Raw genomic sequence first — 20,023 nt, 5'->3', positions numbered from 1 at the left:
TTTGATAATAGTCATCCTAACAGGTTATCATTTCATAGTGGTTTTAATTTGTGTTTCTCTGATGATTCGTGATGTTGAGTACATTTTCATATCACTGTTGCAGTTTTTATGCCTTTGGAGAAATATCTTTTCAGGTCCTTTGCTCATTTTTTAATCGAGTTATTTGTCCTTCTGCTATTGAGTTATAAGTGTTCATTATAAATTTTGGATATTAACCTCTTATCAGATATGTGGTTTGCAATTTTTTTTTTTTTTTTGCAGTCCTTAGGTTGCTCTTTCCTTTTGTTGATTGTTTTCTTTGCTGTACAGAAGTTTTTTGGTTTGATGTTGTCCCTTTTATTTGTGCTTTTGTAGCCTGAGCTTTTGGTGTCATATCCAAAAAATCATTGCCACTGCAGCGAGATTTTTCCCTGTATTCTCTTCTAGGAGTTTGACAGGTTCTGATATTCCATTCAGCTCTTTTATCCATTTTGAGTTGATTTTTGTGGATGGTGTAAGATATGGATCCAATTTAATTCTTTTGCATGTGGATATCCAGTATTCCCAGCACCATTTATTGAAGAGACTGTTCTTTCTTCATTATGTCCTCTTGGTGCCCTTGTCAAATATTCATTGACTGTGTATGTTTAGATTGATTTCTGGGCCATTTATTCTGTTCCATGGATCTGCATTTCTGTTTTTATGTCCTTACCATACTGTCAAAACATATTTTCTATCATTTCTCCTTTTTCTGGGTACTACATTTACAGATCAGAGCCTTAAAAATGGCTGTGCTAGGCCAGGCACAGTGGCTCATGCCTGTAATCCCAGCACTTTGGGAGGCCGAGGCAGGTGGATCACCTGAGGCCGATAGTTCGAGACCAGCCTGACCAACATGGAGAAATCCTGTCTCTACTAAAAAAATTAGCCAGGTGTGGTGGCACATGCCTATAATCCCAGCTACTCAGGAGGCTGAGGCAGGAGAATCACCTGAATCTGGGAGGGGAAGCTTACGGTGAGCCAAGATTGATTGAGCTATTGCACTCCAGCCTGGGCAACAAGAGTGAAACTCTGTGTCAAAAAAACAAACAAACAAAAAAAAAAATGCTGTGCCCCGCAGCCCAGGAATGTTCTTATCTCTGGAAAGGAAGGGGAGGCAATTGAGGTGAGGCACACAGGGAGTATCAAAGGTATATTGGTAATGTCCTGTGTCTCAACTAGGAGTGTTCATTGTTTATCATTATTATTATTATTATTATCATTATCATTATTGTTTTTGTTTTGAGACGGAGTCTCGCTCTGTCACCCAGGCTGGAGTGCAGTGACGTGATCTCGGCTCACTGCAAGCTCTGCCTCCCAGGTTCGTGCCATTCTCCTGCCTCAGCCTCTCAAGTAGCTGGGATTATAGGCGTCCACTACCGTGCCTGGCTAATTTTTTATATTTTTAGTAGAGACGGGGTTTCACCATGTTAGTCCTGGATGGTCTCAATCTCCTGACCTCGTAATCTGCCCTCCTCGGCCTCCCAAAGTGCTGGATTACAGGCATGAGGCACCATGCCCGGCCCATTCTTTATTATTCTTAAGGAGTCTTGGGGGGAAATGAACTCTGTCCTAAAGAATAATCTGCAATGCATTTATATTGATGTACAAGATAATTTGTTATAGCATTGTTTATAATGTCAGAAATATCAAAAACATTCTAGCTCTATGCTACTTAGTAGAGTAGTTAAATTACGATATTTTCATAGGATGGTATGTTATACCCCATTGAAAATGCATAATTTTTAACTTGAGAAGATACTCATGGAACATTGTCAAAAGTAGGATTAAAAATCTATAGTATGATTCTACTTTTGCTTCAGATCTACATATGTACATTTAAAAAGACTAGAAAGCTATGCAAGTAATTTCTTAGAATTTATCTTTATACTTGCCTATATTCTATTTTTATGCAAGGAATATAGACTATATAATAGAAAAGGGTTTAAATAAAGAGAGAACATTTCTTGACCAGTTGAGTGGACAGGAATTGGCTCAGTAATTTAAAACAACAATCCATAAGCAAAGGGCTCTGATAGCATGGCAAATCAGATAACCCACAATGCTCCAAATGAAGAAAAGGCGTTTTTTTCAGCTGTCAGTTCTGCAGGCCGAAAAGTTTGAGGCCCTGGCCCTGGCTTCTGGTGAAGGTTTTTGTGCTACAACACAACATGGCGGAGAAAGTCACAAAAGGGGGGACACATGCGAAGAACCAAAGAACTGAGGGGTGTCCTGGCTTCATAACGCCCCACTCTCAAGAGAACTAATTCATTCCAAGAACCAGTCCAGTCTTGGAAGAGCAGTAACTCACCCACCACTGAGAGAACAACACCAGCATCCCATTTATAAGGAATCCACCCCCAAACACAGAAACCTCCCACAAGGCCCTTCCTCCCAGTACAGCCATATTGGGGATCAAATTTCAACGTTAGTTTTGGTATTGACAGACAGACCATATCTAAACTGTGGTGCTGTGTCTTAGTCCATTCAGGCTGCTATAACAAAATGCCTTAGACTGGGTAATTTATGAACAACAGAAATATGTTGCTAATGGTTCTGGAGGCTGGGAAGTCCAAGCTCAAGGTGTCAGCAGCTTTGATGTCTGAAGAGGGCCTGCTCCCTACTTCATAAATAACACCTTTTTGCAGCATCCTGACATGCTGGAAGGGGCAGTAAAGCTCCCCTGAGCCTCTTTTATAAGGGCACTAATCCCATTCACAAGGCCTCTGCCCTCATGACCTAGTCACCTTCCAAAGGCCCCACCTCTTAATACTATCCCTTTGGGGATTAAGATTCCACATAGGAATTTCAGCGGGGGGGCACGTACACATACATTCAGATCATACCACTCACATTCACAAGGCCTCTGCCCTCATGATCTAGTTACCTTCCAAAGGCCCCACCTTAATACTATCCCTTTGGAGGTTAAAGTTTCCACATAGGAATTTCAGACAGGCGGGGGTGGGAGGCGGGGGACACATAAATTCAGATCATATGACACTTAGAAACTTTGAGAAATAAAATGTTTTGTCTCTTTGTAAGAGACTTATTGAGTGGTCTGAATAGTGCTTGCCTTCTCGTTGTGTCCTTTACAGTCTAGAATGAGCATCTTTCCTGTGCTTTGGCAAGTAGTCAGTTGTCCTTTCTAAGAAATTGTCTCCAAGAGTTCCTTTAACACAAACTTTTTTGCTGCCATAACTTCCTTCAGGAACTACATACTTCGTTGTTAAATTCACTTTTAGTAAGATCCTCTGGCTGCATATCCCAAGTTTTCTTCAGTGTCAGCAGTGTCAGCATTCCTGTGGCCAGTTATTAATTTGTTCTAGAATTCATTTACATTTATGTCTAATTTTGCTTCCAGCATTATCACTTTGTGGGTTTTTGCTGCACTTCAATTTTGTTGGCCAGTTCCTCTCTTATGACTATCCGTTTTCGTAACATGTCCTGCAGGTTTAACGTTGGGAAATAAGGATGCAGCATAACTACATGTTTTGCTGTCAAGGAATGAACGGCATAGCACAGTGACCAGTCACCAGCTTTGAAAGGCTTGTTTGGTCACTGGCCATGATACATCTCTGTTTACATAGTAGACTGAAGAGCTGCCAGTGAACTTTGTTCTCTGCAGTTACTCACAGTTCATATTCCCATAGTAGTTAATAACTGAAATTTGAACCATGCTGTTGGGGGACTGATAATGTTTAAGCCATAGTAACTGAAATTCATGCAGCTCAGAACTGTGCAAAGCAAGGACCACACCCCCCCCCCCCACACACACACACACACACTCATTGTTAGGCTTGTTCTTGTATATTTTATTTTTTCCATTGCTATTATAAATTTTTTCCTTCTTCTAGCATTTTGCTAGCATTTTAATATTGTTTCCATATAAGAAAGTTGTTGATCTGTACAGAATGTTAGATTTGTGGCTTTACTTAGTAACAGTTTTTAATTTTGTATTGGATTGTTAAGGTATATCATTACATTATCTGCAAATCATTTTCTCATACTTTCCTTTCTGTTTATAGCTTTTCTTTCTTTCTTTCTTTTTTTATTTTTTATTTTTTCCTGAGACAGAGTCTTGTGCTATCACCCAGGCTGGAGTACATTGGTGCAGTGGTATGATCTCAGCTCACTGCAACCTCCACCTCCTGGGTTCAAGAGATTCTCATGCCTCAGTCTCCCAAGTAGCTGGGATTCCAGGCACCTGCGACCATGCATGGCTCATTTTTGTATTTTTGGTAGAGACAGGGTTTTACCATGTTGGCCAGGCTGGTCTCAAACTCACGACCTCAGGTGATCCGCCCACCTCAGCCTCCCACAGTGCTAGGATTTACAGGTGTGAGCCACCACACTGAGCCTATACCTCTTCTTTCTTTCCCTTGTCTGATTGTCTTAGCTGGTACCTCCACAACACTGCATAACAGTGGGGATAGTAAATGTCCTTGTTCTGTTCTTGAATTTAATAGAAATGCTTCTGGTGGTTCCTAATTAAGCTTGACACTAGTTTTGGAGTTGAGAAAGTTATATTTTTATGATATTGAAGAATTATCCATCTACCTTATTTTGTAGAGAAGTTTTATTAAGAATGTGTATTGGGTTAGGTGTTGTTGGTTCAAGTGCCTCCTGAGTATGGCAGTAGGAAATACACAGCTATACCCATGGAGTATATTTGTAAAAAAAAAAAAAAAAAAATAGAAAGAAAATTAAATATGACCTTGAATCTAATGAAATGAAATCTGTAGATCATTGGTTCCCAACTAAGGGTGCTTTTGCCCCCTCAGAGGACATTTGCCAGTGTCTGGAGACATTACTGTGTTTGTCACAATTGATGGAGAAAGCGCTACTGGCATTTAGTGAGTAGAGGCCAGCGATGCTGCTGGACAACCTGCTGCCCAGACAGCCATCACAGTGAAGAATTAGCCAGCCCCAAATGTCAGGAATGCAGAAGCTGAGAAACTTTTTTCTAGATCTCACTTCCAGTTCACAAGAAACATGAAGGACACAGGGACATGATAAACGACATCACCAGAAAGTCCTCAGTGTAGTCCATGTGGTGAGAGATTCTGCAAGACAGATGGCCTGATATCTTCAACAGATACATGCATGAGGGGTGACGGGAAAGAAAGAAGAGATATTATAGATTAAAAGAGACTTAAGAGACTTACCAACCAAATATGAAATGTAGATCTCATTTGGATCCTAATTTGAATAAGACATGTCTGCAAAAATCAAGCAACTTTAAGTTAGGAGAATACATGAAACAAGATTAGCAAAATGCCAACAATCAGTATTGAAACTGGATGGTACGGATTCATCACATTTTTATTTATAATTTTGTCTTTGTTTAACAATTTCCATAATCAGAAATTTAAAAATGAATATTGATTTTTTTTTAGATTTAGTCTCAGGAACACCAGCAAAAATATGCCTTTTCTCTTCCAATCCTTTCAAATGGTGACTCATAATAATGAAGCTCCTAATACTGAACTGTCTGTATTCCTAGAATAAGTCTCCCCTAAAAGAATGAGCACATGCTGGTACACAAATTAAAGTTTATAGACTGTGTTCCTAGAAGCTTTAAGTGCCTAAAATTTTTATGCAAAGATGATTGTCAATTGTCAGAATTATATATTCTGCATAAAATAGAGAATTAAATGGAATTCCACCAATTCCATCCAATGTGAAATGCTAGGCAGCTTATTGTAGTCAATAAATACTTTATTGTAGAAAGTTTAAATTGTAACAGTAGCCTTCCATAATTCAAATTTTGTAAAAATATATGTATTTTTAAATACTGGAAAATAAACATCAAAATAATAATAATGGTTATATCTAGTGAAAAGGCTATGATTGATTTTTATTTTCTTTGTTTTTTTTTTTTTTTCCTGTATATTTCTAATTTTCTAGAGTGAATTTTTAAAATCAGGAAAAAAGTTATTTACAAAATTATAGCAGTTCACCTATCACCCAAATCTTGGTTTCTGATACCTTTTTCCAATAGAAAGAACTAGAGAGAAATTATCAGTCTAGTCCAGGACTGGTGGGGAATATGCAAGGTGATCTTGGAGCATCTCATAGGGACCAGCAAGTAAGGAAGTGCTTAAGAAACAAAACTCGGGGTGTGACAGAAGGACATGGGAGCCAACCACAGAGGCCCAGGGGGCAAGGCTAGAGGAGTTTGAGCAACAAAATAAATAGTGCAATACAGAATTATACCCCAAAGTATAAAATACCCGTGTGTCCATACTGATGTACATAAATGGTTGAATAAATAGGTGGGTGAGAATAGACACATCCCGTGCAGAAGAATTCCACATAATTGATGTAGATACCCCTCCCTCGAGGAGGGGGGTGATCATCCCAGCTCTTAAGTGTGGGCTGCACACAGTGACCACCTTCCCAGTGGTACGCTATGGAAACAGGGTTGAGAAAGAGGAGCTTGTCCCTGGAGAAACCTGAGCTCAGCCAGGGGAGGAATGTCAGGGGCAAGTTCTCCTGAGAGTGGGATGTCGGGAGGACGGCCCTTTTCCTTTGTGGCCTTTCTCCCAAGAACTCATCAGCTTAGTCTAACTGTGAAAAAAACAGCAGACAGTCCCAATTTGAGGGACATTTACAAAATATCTGACCCATGTTCCTCAGATCTGTCAAGGGCATTAAAAACAAGGCAAGTTGGCCAGACTTGGTGGTTCAATGCCTGTAATCCCAGCACTTTGGGAGGCCGAGGCAGGCGGATCATCTGAGGTCAGGAGTTAGAAACCAGCCTGGCTAACATGATGAAACCCCGTCTCTACTAAAAACGCAAAAATTAGCCAGGCGTGGTGGCGCACGCCTGTAATCCCAGCTACTCCGGAGGCTGAGGCAGGAGAGTCGCTTGAACCTGGGAGGCGGAGGTTGCAGTTTGCCAAGGTTGCCGTTTGCCGAGACCACACCACCGCACTGCAGCCTGGGCGCCAGAGTGAAAATGCATCTCAGAAGAGATGAGGCAAGTAGGAGAAACAATTGCAGTCTAGAAGATCCTAAGGAGACGTGAGGACTAAAAGCCATGTTGTTTCCTGGATGGGGTCATGGAACAGAAACAGGATGTTAAGTACAAACCAGGGAAATCCGAATAAAGTGTGGACTTCAGTTAATAATGATGTAAGGAACATTGGCTCCTGATTTGTGACAGATGTACCCCAGGAATGTAACGTGTTAACAGTAAGGGAAATAACTTTTCTATGTATCTGCATCTATATCTGTAACTATTCTAAAATGAGCAGCTTTTTTTTTTTTTTTTTTTTTTTAAGGAAAACAGTAAACAGTTCTCTCATTTTTAAAAGGTTGGAATAACATTAGAGATGTTCTATAGGATACATTTGAGATTTCTGGTGTTTACTTTCTGACCCAGTTTTCGCAAAAGTATGCAATTCTTGTTGCATAAGTATGACTTGTCATTGGGGGATCATTCTGGATAAAGAATTTTCGGGTGAGGCCTCAGGACCACAGTCTGAATCTAAGTTAGGAGGCAGGTGTCTGAAGAGCCAGCATTTTGTATCTGTTTCCCCTTAGCATAACATAAAAATTAACGTATGAGAGCCCGACATGTAAAGGCACCTTGGTAGAGGCACTAGGTGGAAGGGAGTGGGCATCTCTTGGCTGGCATCAAGCTGGGTGCCCAGCCACCATGGCGCAGGGCAGTTGCCCTTCTCAAGCAACTGATCCAGAGACATTTGAGCAGGGGACTGTAACCACACTGTAGTACACACCACCACTGTGTGACAGTCACAGATATAAACACTGAGTTTAATGGTTTGGGGGTGGAAAAGTTGCCAGCTGCCCACCCTCTGATAAAGATGTTAGTGAAAATATTATAGATTTATTGAGGTTTGTCAAAAAATGGCTGCATCTCAGATATAAATGGGCAAAGTAAAATGAATTAAGATTGGTTTTTTTTTTTTGGTAGATAACCAATAATAAAATGTAGTGATTTTATTTTATTATACCAGCTGTAATAAAGTCTTAAGGAGAATGCAGGCTGTAAAAGCTTAAAAGGGGAACAATTTTTTAAATATTTAAATAATGAAACGTCAAACATTTTACCACATTTTGAAGAAATAAAACATTGTAGATACAGCTAAAGCTTCAATTTCTTACTTCTTCAACCCTTTCTCCTGAGAGGTACCCCATTGTCTTGATGTCTTGATAGTGATGTGTATCATTTCAGGTATTCGTGAATAACTTTTCTATGTATATAACATATATGTATGTGATATACATATATATGGATGTATTAAACAATACATTCTGTTGGTTTTGGTGTTTCAACTATTTAAGTTAAAAGCCTAACAGGTCTTTTTATTTTTCTTTTCACTGATCATTATTGACATTGGTTCCTGGTGCTAAGTGTAGATCTCATGGGGGTTTTTTGGTTGTTTTTTTTTCAACCCCACTTTATAACATTCCACTATATGAAAATAAACTAATTTATTTTCATATCCTTGTGGAAGAACAGGGGCTGTGGGTTCTATCTTTTCTTGCTGTTCGTAGCTAGGATGATTCTTGTGTTTCCTTGTGAACACCAGAATTGTGGGGCTACAGGTGTGTGCCACTTCAGCCTTAATAGATATTGCCAAATTGTTCTTCAGAGCGCCATACATAAAATTTGTACATTTCCATTTTTCCACATCTGTGGAAAAATCTTACCAGATTCATCAGATTCCACATCTTATCAGACTTACTTATCTTTGCCAATCTGAGGGGTGTGATACATTTCCCTGATTGTTAGTGAGATTGAACATCTTTTCATATAGTTGAGTTTATTAGAAGTTCTATCAAGAATTGCCTATTTGGGCCGGGTATGGTAGCTCATGCCTGTAATCCTAGCACTTAAGGAGTATGAGGCGGGAGGATCACTTGAGCCCAGGAGGCCAAGACTGCAGTGAGCCATGATCGCACCACTGCACTCAAGCCTGGGCGACAGAGCAAGACCCTGTCTCAAAAAAAAAAAAAAAAAAAAAAAAAAAGAACTGCCTGTGTATTGCCTGTAAGTGGGCTGGTATTTCTTGAGATCAGAGACCTTTGGCCTTGGACCTGATTCCTCAGGGTGTGTAAAAAAAGAATACTGCTGCATGCTATCACAAAGTTAAATTGGAGGTGGGTCAGAATAAGAGTTTAGTCTTTGCCCGTATTTAATTGTTTTATTTACTCCTATGCCGTTTGATTTTCTTTGTGCCTCGTTATTGCTGTGTCTCTTATTGGTGTAGGAAAGAGTTCAGGTAAGTTATCTGATTTGTTAGGTTTGTAATTAAGTATTTAACAAAAATGTCTTTGGAAAAGTGCATTTGCAGTTTCCTAAAAAGATGACAGTTTTACAGTACGACTCAGCAATTGTGCTCCTAGGTATTTGCCCAAATGATGACAACTTTTATCCTTATAAAAACTTGCGCTTTCCTTATAAAAACCTGCGCTTGCTGGGAAGCTGACGCAGGAGGATTGCTTGAGCCCAGGAGTTTGAGACTGCAGTGAGCTCTGGTCATGCCACTGGACTCCAACCTGGGCAACAGAGTAAGACCCAGTCTCAAAAGCAAAACAAAACAACTTTGCACATGAATGTTCATATCAGCAATTATTCGTATTTGCAAAAACCTGGAAGCAACCAAGATATTGTTCAGCAGGTGAGTGAACAAACAAACTATGGTACATCCACACAGTATAATATTACTCAGCGATAAGAATGATCAACCCCTGACAGACATGGAAAAATCGTACATGCATATTGCTATGATTCCAATTATGTGATGTTCTGGGAAAGGCAAAACTATGGAGTCAATAAAAAAATCAGTGGTTGCCAGGGATTCAGGGGCAGGAAGGAAGGATGGAAAGGTGGAGTACAGGGCATTTTTAGGGCAGTGAAACTATTCATATGACACTGGAATGGTGGATTCATGGCATTATACCTTTGTCAAAACACAGGATTGGCTGGGCATGGTGGCTCACAACTGTAATCTCAGCACTTTGGGAAGTGGGTGGATCACTTGAGTCCAGGAGTTCGAGACCAGCCTGGACGACATAGTGAAACCCCATCTCTATCAAAAATATAAAACTTAGTCAGGCATGGAAGTGCATGCCTGTAATCCCAGCTACTCAGGAGTCTGAGGCACGAGAATCACTTGAATCCAGGAGGCAGAGGTTGCAGTGAGCCAAGATTGCGACAGAGCAAGACTGCACTCCAGGCTGGGCAACAGAGCAAGACTCTGTCTCAAAAAACAAAAACAAAACAACCCACAGAATTGTACAACACAAATAGCAGACCCTAATGTAAACTATGGACTTTTGTTAATAAAAAATGTATCAATATAGATTCATCATTTATAACCAATATAGCACACTGATATTAATAATGGGAGGAATTGGGAGCAGGAGAGGAGGGGGCATGTGAGGACTCAGTTCTATCTGACCAGTTTTTTTTGTAAACCTAAAGACATCTAAAAAATAAAGTATATTAATTTTTCTAAAAATCCTTCATTGTTAAATTCAGATTTTACCAAGTGTACCCAACTATGTGGAACAATTGTTTTTTAATAGAAACTTTCTAAGATTATTTGTTTTATTTATGAAATCTAAATTGTTGAAGCTTTTTCAAGATGACTGCTTCCATTTTTTTGTGGGTCTGTAAAGAGTGCAGAGTTCATGTTGAAAATCATTTCATTTCCTTTTTGCTTTCTCAAGTAGTAGAGTGGTATAAAGTATTAATTGTGTAAGTTTTTCTTCGTGTGTGATTAATTTAGAGCAAATATTTTGCATATTACTACATCAAAAATCTTTCCAAATATTGTAATAGCTAAAGTAATCTGGAATGTTTGTCTTGATTGTTACTCATTCTTTATAAAACACCTTCTTTCATTGATTCCAGGACATCTATTCTAGGACCTCTCTGAAATCAGTGTACCTCTTAGAATGAGTAACATCTTAGATTCAGTGAATGAATCTATGTCTAATAAGGGTCCAGAAGAAGGGCTATAATGATTGTTACAAAATGATAATTTTTCACCGGTGTTATGGAACCGTTCTTATATTCCTTTGCCTGCCTGTCTTCCAGATGCTCTCTGTGTGGGTATGTGTGTAGCCATCCTCCTTCTTTGAAGTCTCATATGTGGAAACATGCAAGTGACCAAAACTACAATTATGAACAAGTAAACAAGGCTATTAACGACGCAATTTCACAAAGTGGCAGGTATTTCATCCTACCCCCTCCCTTTATTACTATGTGTAAATTAAAGCCAGGATTAAATCTACTAGTTCTACATTATAGCCTCCTCACGGTGTGGTGTGTTTGTTTTGTTTTTAAGAGTTCTGGGGAAATCCCCTGGAAAGACTCAATTAAAGAGCAGTGAAGAGAGTTCTGATCCCATCACTGGAAGTTCGGAAAATGCAGTGTCATCTGCAGAACTGATTTCCCAGACTCCCACCGAAGTTCTGGGTCCCAGCGAGAATGAAAAACTGAGCCCTACAAGTAATACCTCATATAGTTTAGAAAAAATCTCCAGTCTGGCCCCTCCTGGTATGGAGTACTGCGTTTTACTCTTCTGCTGTTGTATTTGTGGTTTTGAATCAACCAGCAAAGAAAACCTCTTGGATCATATGAAAGAGCATGAGGGTGAAATTGTAAACATTATCCTGAATAAGGACCACAACACAGCTCTAAACACAAATTAGGTGGAATAATGACTCGAACACGAAAGCAGTAGAAGAGGATTCCTTCACCACAGTTTCACATTTACGCTGTCAAATAACTTCCTAGCCACAGAAGAAATCATTGATGTGATCTTCAAGAAAATGACAGATGTGACTTTGGAACCAAGCTTGTAATAAAAGGAATTCCAAATGGACAAGCAGTAATGATACTTAAATATTTTGAGTGAGGGGGAGTGGGTCGAAGAGGAAGCAGAGGTGTAATCCTGTAGTAACCCTCTGTCACCCCTTCTTAGTGTTGAGTGTATTTATTAAAGCTTATTAGAGTGTAGAAATGCAAGCAAAAGAGTTAAGAAAGGGCTTTTCAGGAACCATTCTAAAAGTCATAAAAAGGTCACAGTCTTAAGCAGAGCTTAGTTTTCTTCTCACTTCTCAAATGCAGACTTGAGGCCTCCAGTGAGAAATGGGAGGCAGTTCTGGGAGGGGTTTTTTCAGTGTCACCAACAGAGTCAACAAGGAAACATAATTAGAGGGCTTTGAAATGATCTATTGAAATCCCTAAATTGATAGAAATTCATCATACTCAATCTAGGACATGTTTTAAGGAGTAACCTTAAAAAAGAAAAGACCTCTTAATTCAAAACTAGATTGTAAATAGGCATTCAAGAAGTATTGTCTTAAATTTACAATTAATTTCTTGTGAGCTGAGGACGAAACAGGTGATTCCCACCAGACTCAAACCAGATCTCAGTTCATAGTAATGCTAAATCGTCTTGTGTGTCCTCAGAGGTTCTTTTCAGTGTCTGTTAGAATTTGGCATACTTTCTTCATAGTACATAGACCTTCTAATACTCTCTGCTAAATGAGACCACACTTGTTATCTGAAAGTGTGTAAAAGAAACAATGTATGAAAATTTACATTTGATCATCCTGCACTGGAAATAGTTTGAACTATTTCCAAAAATCCCTTAGGGGATGAGGGGTGAAATTTAGAAGCTGCTGAAAATGAGTACTGCTGTGTTGAGCTTTTCCTTCCTGGGATATATTAATTTAGTTATATTTAGCAGAAGAGGAATATAACCAAATGTGACTAAAATTAATAGCAAAAATTCAGGTTGTTTGTAAAAATTTTAATAACAAATAGCATTTGGCAAGTCTATAGGATTCCTCCTATCTGGGAAATTCTATTTTGTTAAGAGTGCAACAGGACATATGGAAAACCAATGCAAAATGCTTAAGCATTAAAACTCACCATCAAATAGATGTAGTCTTATTAATTACACATTTTGTGATTTAATTATTTCAAGGAGTGAAGAAAACAGGGTGTTTTTGTTTTTGTAGTTCTGATTACTCATTTATGCATTGTTTTGTTAAAGTAAATTCTGCCTACAAGTGAAAAGGTCGGTGCGCTCTTCCGTGCACCATCCTCATGGTGCTATTTCTGAATATCTGAATATTGATTTCTAACACCTGAGATGAGGCTGTGACCGATCAACTTGGAACACTGAAGGTTTTCGAATGGGATACACTGTAGGCACATTTTAGGAAGAATTCTGTTCGCAAAGTCCAGGTATGATTGGATTAATATTTATAAAATTATTACTAGGAATTATTTAAGTGGGGCCAGGCATCTTGCAACATTTTCTGATTTGTTGGTTTTTTTTTTTTCTTTCTAATCTCATTTTGGTGATATTTAAGCAAACATAAATGATTGTAACTTTGCAGCCTTTTTATTTAGGTAGCTTTAATTTATTTATGAAAGTTAATCCATTTCTGATACATGGTTTTTAAAAATATGAAATGGATTTATATATACTGTATTCCTCAAATCCACTGAATGTGGACTTATATGCATTTTCTCCTTTTTTCAGAATGGAAACATTTTAATTTCAAATTCAAATAAAACATTTAAAATGGTTTCATTATTATTACCCATACTGTTGCCACTCATATTGTAAGTCAGTTTTTTCATTGCTGGTACAATGACTCAGTATTTCTTTATAAAAATATGTTGTTCTGAAAATCAACAACCTTAGAAGAATCTTGTTTTATAATATTTCCTTGGCTTTAGTTTTATGTCATATTTAGAAAATAATAATAAGCATCCCCAAAATTTGAAAGATGTGAATTTTTAAATTACCTTTTTTTATTTCTTTAAACTAATTCCATTGATTGTTACTTAAATTTTCCACTTGGAATCATGGATTTAAAATTTCCCCACCTCATGGGGAAAAAACTAACCCAGAAGTTCAAAGCCTTTAAAGTTTCATTTGATTCTGGCCTTAGAATTGTCCTTAAAAGCTTTCTCCTGGCCCATAGGAGGAAGCATATATCAAGGAGGTTCTTTACCTTCCCATTATCATTTTGTGGCAAGCCTTAAGTTAACAATGTGTCTACCAAGAACAGTTGAGTTTTCTAAAAGTGATAATGAAGATTATGCAATTATAATTGTAACAGAGATAGCTATTAAAATAATCAGTAGCCTGGGCACAGCAGCTCACACCTGTAATCCCAGTACTTTAGAATGCCAAGGCTGGAGGACTGCTTGAGTCCAGAAGTTTAAGACCAGCCTGGGCAACAAGGGGAGACCCCGTCTACAAGAAACTAAAAATTAGCCAGGCATAGTTAGTTGGCATGTGCCTGTACCCCAGCTACTCAGGAGGCTAAGGTGGGAGGATCACTTGAGCCTGGGAGATCGAGGCTTCCAGTGAGCCGTGATGGCACCATTGCACTCCAACTGGGGTAACAGATGAGGTCCTGTTACCCACCACCGCCGCCTGCCGCGAAAAAAAAAATTCAGTAGCAATTCCTTCATAGGAATAACATTTTCTTTATTGGCATTAGACTTATTAGACAGAGAGCTCACAGTATTTGTTTTCTGCTCTGAACACTTAAAAAATTCTAAGATGTGATAGTGAAAATAGCCTTGAAAAGAAACTGCATATGGCAAAGGTGGGGAGGGGGGAAGATGATGCATTCTGATCATTATAAAGAATACTTTTCAGGGCTCTATCATTTTCTCCCTTTCTCTAATCATCCAGAATACGGCAGGTGTCCCAGTGTTCAACAGTATCATGCTAATATTCCATTTGATCGGTAGTCCAAGTTCTTTGGCCAGATAGTGCAATGTTGTGACACCAACCGAAGCCTTTGTTCTGGATCTTTCTTCTATTGAAGGTGGCTGCTGGTGGCTTCATAATTATTTTCTGTTTTTTTCTCACAAAGTAAATGGTGGGCATCCATGTTTACATTGCACCTTCCTGTGCTGTAATTGGCTTGACAAAGACAAGCAGGCTTCTCTGTTGAGACTTATTGTGTTTTTAGTTTTCATAGACACTTATTTAATCTTTTTAAATTGTACAGCAAGGTGCTCTAAGTAATATTCGATAAAATATATTTAATAGAAATTTGCGTTTGATATTCATGAACATGAATACATGTATTTTTTTAAGAAATAAGTATTGTGTAACACTATGGCATTGCTTCTATAGCCAAAGTATAAAAATTTCTGGAATACTGACATGTAAAGACTACAGTTAATTCTGACACTGTATCTTATTAAAATAGGATGATTTGCATTTTGTAAAATTATCCTGCACATCGAGCTGCATGCCTTAAAGCTGAAACTCTAGGACTGTGTTCATGGGAGAACAGTTCATCTGTTCAGAACAGTGAGGCAAGGTCTGTAGTGCTTCTTTAACTACCTTTGGAAATACTGTACAATGTTAGAATAATTTATTTTGCTTTACAGGAGTTTGTCATGTATTGACTTTAATATTGTATTTTGGTAATAAATTTTTTGTTAAAAAAAAACTTGCCTCCAAGTTTTATTAACCATGGGTTGTGTCCATTCTTTTCCTGGAAATGATGACTTTATTGCTTAGGAAGTTGTATTTAAATAATTAAAAGCTTCCCAAGGGTTAAACAAAGGTTTATGATGACTCTTAATAACTTGTTAATCTGTTGCTGACTAGCATTAGACTGTTACACGATAAATTGAATAAGCATTTAGCTTTTAAAATCATTTTAAAAATTCAGTCTAATTTTGAAGCTTTTTTCCTTGCTACCCAGTTCAGTTTCTCTTTCAAATGTGACACGCTTATATGCTTTCAATTCTGATATAGTCAAAGTGCTAATGACTAGTTCTGCTATTGACAATTAGCATTCCTTAGCGAAGGCCAAAAACTACAGTGATATGTTCATACTTTGATCATTTTGTAATGTATACAGATAGCTGTTGACATCATATTTGTTGCATTGACAAATGAAGCTAACATCATCTGACTGTATTGTGGGTCTAGTTATCCATTTGTGCCCTAGAATCCTGAGCCACCTCAGTTGAAAGTGACCAAGACCAAATATTTCATCCCATGCTTCCCAGGGACAATGTAATCATATCCCCTGTCTTTGAAGAACCCAATCTGAAACTGTGTCACTAACCTCCAAATTAGAGAATCCTAGCATGGAAGCTCTAGAACATATGGTCCAGTGTGGCAACCACTATAATATGATCTAAGTGTAGAATACACAGGAGTTGCAAAGACTTAGTACAAAAAAAGGAAATGTATTAACAGTATTTTATATTGACTACATGTTGAAATGATATTTTGGTTTAAATAAAATTAGTTTTACCTTTTTTTAATGTAGCTACTAGATAATTTTAAATTACATGTGTGGCTTACATTATATTTCTTTTGGACAGTGCTGGTACAGAAGAGAGATTAGCAAACTAGGGCCCTCTCTTCAAAGCCAGCATGCCTCCTGTTTTGGCAATTAAAAGTTTTATTGGCACACAGCCATGCTTATGTGTGTACATATCATATACAGCTATTTTCAAGGTACAACAGCAGCACTGAGTAATTGTGACAGAGACTGTATGGCCCACAAAGCCTAATTCACCACCTATTTGATAGAAAAAGCCTTCTGACTATAGACCTCTGAACTAGAACAATGGTATAATTTGTGCTCTAGAGCTACCAGAAAGAAAATGGCTGTTTACAAAGAAAGCTTTTTATAGTAGTGCTTTATAACTAAATTAGTTTGTTTCTTCCTTTGTAATTTTTATAGTCTACCTGTCTCAGATCTTAACTATAGTTGATGACTTGAACCTATTTCATCTCTGATATTTAAAGCCAAACAGTTTGTTTGAAATAACAATGCATGATTAAATAATAAATTAAATCACAATGCAGCTATAAAAAGTCTCACTTGCCTCCTGACAACTTTATGGTGTTGATGTCAGCCCCCACGGCTTCACCCTGTCAGTGGTGTGGGACTGCAGCACACCGCCTGCACATGTAACCATGGTGCAGCATACCCCCAGTGACTAATCCACTTGGCTGGGGTGACAAGTGAATTGAATAATCCAGGATATAAAGAAAAGAGTCTTAAATGCACCTCTTTATAATGAATAGCGTGTGACTCCAAAGCCAGCTTCAAAGGTAGGGAGGAGGTGGTAGTTGGCTTTGGTCTAGAGCTGTTGATTAAACTGGCAGAGCTAAGAAAAAGTCCTTACTCTTCTACATAGATTTCTTCCAAGTCAATCAGTGAATATGTAAAATGAGAACATTTTTGGCCCTGTAAATTCATAGAGAAGTTACTAATTGGTGCCATACGATAGACTGACTTAGGTAGTGTGTTTTGATGTGTATCTTAGAATCCAAATCAGTGGAGCATGAGATGCTGAAACCATTTCCAGAGACCTATGTGTACAGCACAGTCCAGTTGGCATGCTGTGCTAGGGGACTATAGACCTCATTTTTCTAGTGGTACATTAATAAGTATACTGTATCTAGTTTTATTTGAACTAAGTGTTTATGAGAATATGACAGCTTTGGTTTCTTTAATCTCCTGATTTTTTTTTTCCAATAATGGGTAATCAGTTTAAATTGTTTGCCTTACCAAAGTAGATTATGTAGGTAAGAAGGTTTTCTTTTGAATTAAAAAGTTTAATGTCAGGCATCTAATATAAATTCTTACTGCCATATAACAAAATTGTGTCACATTGTGGTGGCTTTTTGCTCCCTAAGTCACACCAGTCGTGTTACTTAATCCAGATAGAAAAGGTGTCATTCTGTAATAATTTGTACAGATCTATATAAGACAGGTACTTCTACAATGCGGTGTTTGTTTTAAAAGGATTCTACATATTAGGTAAATGTAGAAAAAACATCTAAAAACATCTTTTAAAACATTTTCACCAGATGCAGTGGCTCACCTCTGTAATCCCAGCACTTTGGGAGGCTGAGGCGGGCAGATCACTTGAGGTCAAGAGTTCAAGACCAGCCTGGCCAACATGGTGAAACTGTATCTCTACTAAAAATACAAAAATTAGCCGGTTGTAGTGGCACACGCCTATAGTCCCAGCTACTTGGGAGGCTGAGCCTGGAGGACTTCTTGAACCCGGGAGGCGGTGGTTGCAGTGAGCCAAGATCGTGCTACTGCACTCCAGCCTGGCCAACAAAGCGAAAACTCTGTCTCAAAAAAAAGAAAAAAAAAAAATATTTGCACAAATCAGAAAATCATGAATCCTTAGCCATGAGCTCAGACCCAACTGTTTCACCTTTCTATCAGCTTTGTACTTTGTTAAAAGGAAAAACAAAAAGAATATTTATAATTACCCATGTTATTACCATGGATTGATCAGTAATAATCAAGTATAGTTTTAAAATGAGAAAGTGTGTTATCTGAAATGTATACACAATGGAAAGCTGGACCTGAACAGACCCTCAACAAAATTAAACATTCATTTTTCAGGATTTTTATTAGCACCTACTATTGACATTTAAAAGATTTTTGTCACAACTGTGCATATCTCCAACTTTTTTCCTACTTGTCATCTCATGCGTATTTCAGAAATAATGTGACTGTTTTACTGAAATAGGCACGTCAATCCACATCTTGTTCTTTTTGTTTATATCTGCAGTCCCATTTAAATTCAGTATTTCCCACCACAAACGGTGTTAGAAAATTCTATTTCAGGCTTATGAGAAAAAGTACAGCAGGATATGGTTCAAAGCTTAAGCTGTATTTCTGCTCTTCCAGAGCTAGCATTCCACAAAAAAATACTTATGCTGAAATAAACAGCGGTAGGAAACCAGTGGTTTCAAGGCTATCTGCACTTTGTAAAACCCTTCTCCATGTGAAGCCTGAGAACACAGTTGGTGCAGCTGTGCCTCCCTGGAATGGTGATACTGGAGTCCACCAGTTCCACCGCAGAGATGAAAAACTCTAACATGAGGCTCTTCGGCATTTGGGCCCCCCTGGAGCAACCCTGTGCTCATCCTGCAAATGCAGACAAAAGCTCCCGTGTACTGTCTGACAGCTGTTTAATTTTTAAGTTCCAGGGTACATGTGCAGGACGTGCAGGCTTGTTACATAGGTGAACAGGTGCCATGGTGGTTTGCTGTACCTATCAACCCATCACCTAGGTATTAAGCCCTGCATGCATTAGCTATTTATCCTGATGCTTTCCCTCCCCCCATCCCACCCCCAACAGGCCCCAGTGTGTGGTGTTCCCCTCCCTGTGTCTGTGTGTTCTCACTGATCAGCCCCTACTTATAAGTGAGAACATGTGGTGTTTGGTTTTCTGTTCCCACGCTAGTTTGCTGAGGATAATGGCTTCCAGTTTCATCCATGTCCCTGCAAAGGACATAATCTCATTCTTCTTCATGTCTGTATAGTATTCCATGGTGTATACATACCACATTTTCTTTATTCAGTCTATCACTGATGGGCATTTGGGTTGATTCCATGTCTTTGCTATTGTGAATAGTTCTGCAATGAACATGTGTGCATGTATCTTTGTAATAGAATGATTTACATTCCATTGGGTATATACCCAGTAATGGGACTGCTGCATCAAATGGTATTTCTGGTTCCAGATCTTTGAGGAATCACCGGGTGTGGTAGCATGCACCTCTAATCCCAGCTACTCGGAAGGCTGAGACAGGACAATCATTTGAACCCGGGAGGCGGAGGTTGCAGTGAGCCAAGATGGTGCCATTGTACTCCAGCCTGGGCAACAAGAGCAAAATTCCATCTCAAAAAATAAAAAATTTAAAAGTATACCTGCAAACCAGTCCAAATGCTAGCCTCTTCACATCAGGTGCCATCCTGCAGGCCCAGGGCATAGCTTAATAGTTCTATCAAGTGGCCTCGTGATCAGGCAGGAAAACAGCAAAAGTGGCAAAAATAAAACCAAATCAGCACTTGTCTTTAACCATAATCCACTGATGAAACTTACTCTTGAAAGATGAAGTGGAACAAGGCATGGTGCAGTGGTTCATGCCTGTAATCCCAGCACTCTGGGAGGCCGAGGCGGGTGGATCATTTG

The 20,023-nt window shown here is 38.6% G+C and overlaps 1 protein-coding gene across 2 annotated transcripts in view; it reads left to right on the top strand.

Annotated features, from left to right (window-relative positions):
- Positions 1-15,501, top strand: part of ZNF507 (zinc finger protein 507) — a 40,968-nt gene extending 25,467 nt beyond the window's left edge. For both annotated transcript variants that reach the window (XM_030912842.1, XM_010355780.2), the window contains 2 exons: positions 11,096-11,230; positions 11,346-15,501. In XM_030912842.1, the coding sequence (XP_030768702.1) occupies positions 11,096-11,230; positions 11,346-11,712 (502 nt within the window). In that variant the 3' untranslated portion in view covers positions 11,713-15,501. The remainder of the gene's footprint in view (positions 1-11,095; positions 11,231-11,345) is intronic.
- The last annotated feature ends 4,522 nt before the right edge of the window (positions 15,502-20,023 follow it).

This window comes from Rhinopithecus roxellana, chromosome 12, assembly GCF_007565055.1.
Source record: "Rhinopithecus roxellana isolate Shanxi Qingling chromosome 12, ASM756505v1, whole genome shotgun sequence".
NCBI lineage: Eukaryota > Metazoa > Chordata > Mammalia > Primates > Cercopithecidae > Rhinopithecus > Rhinopithecus roxellana.
Note: the sequence above shows the minus strand (reverse complement) of the source record. Positions and strands in the feature narration are given on the sequence as shown.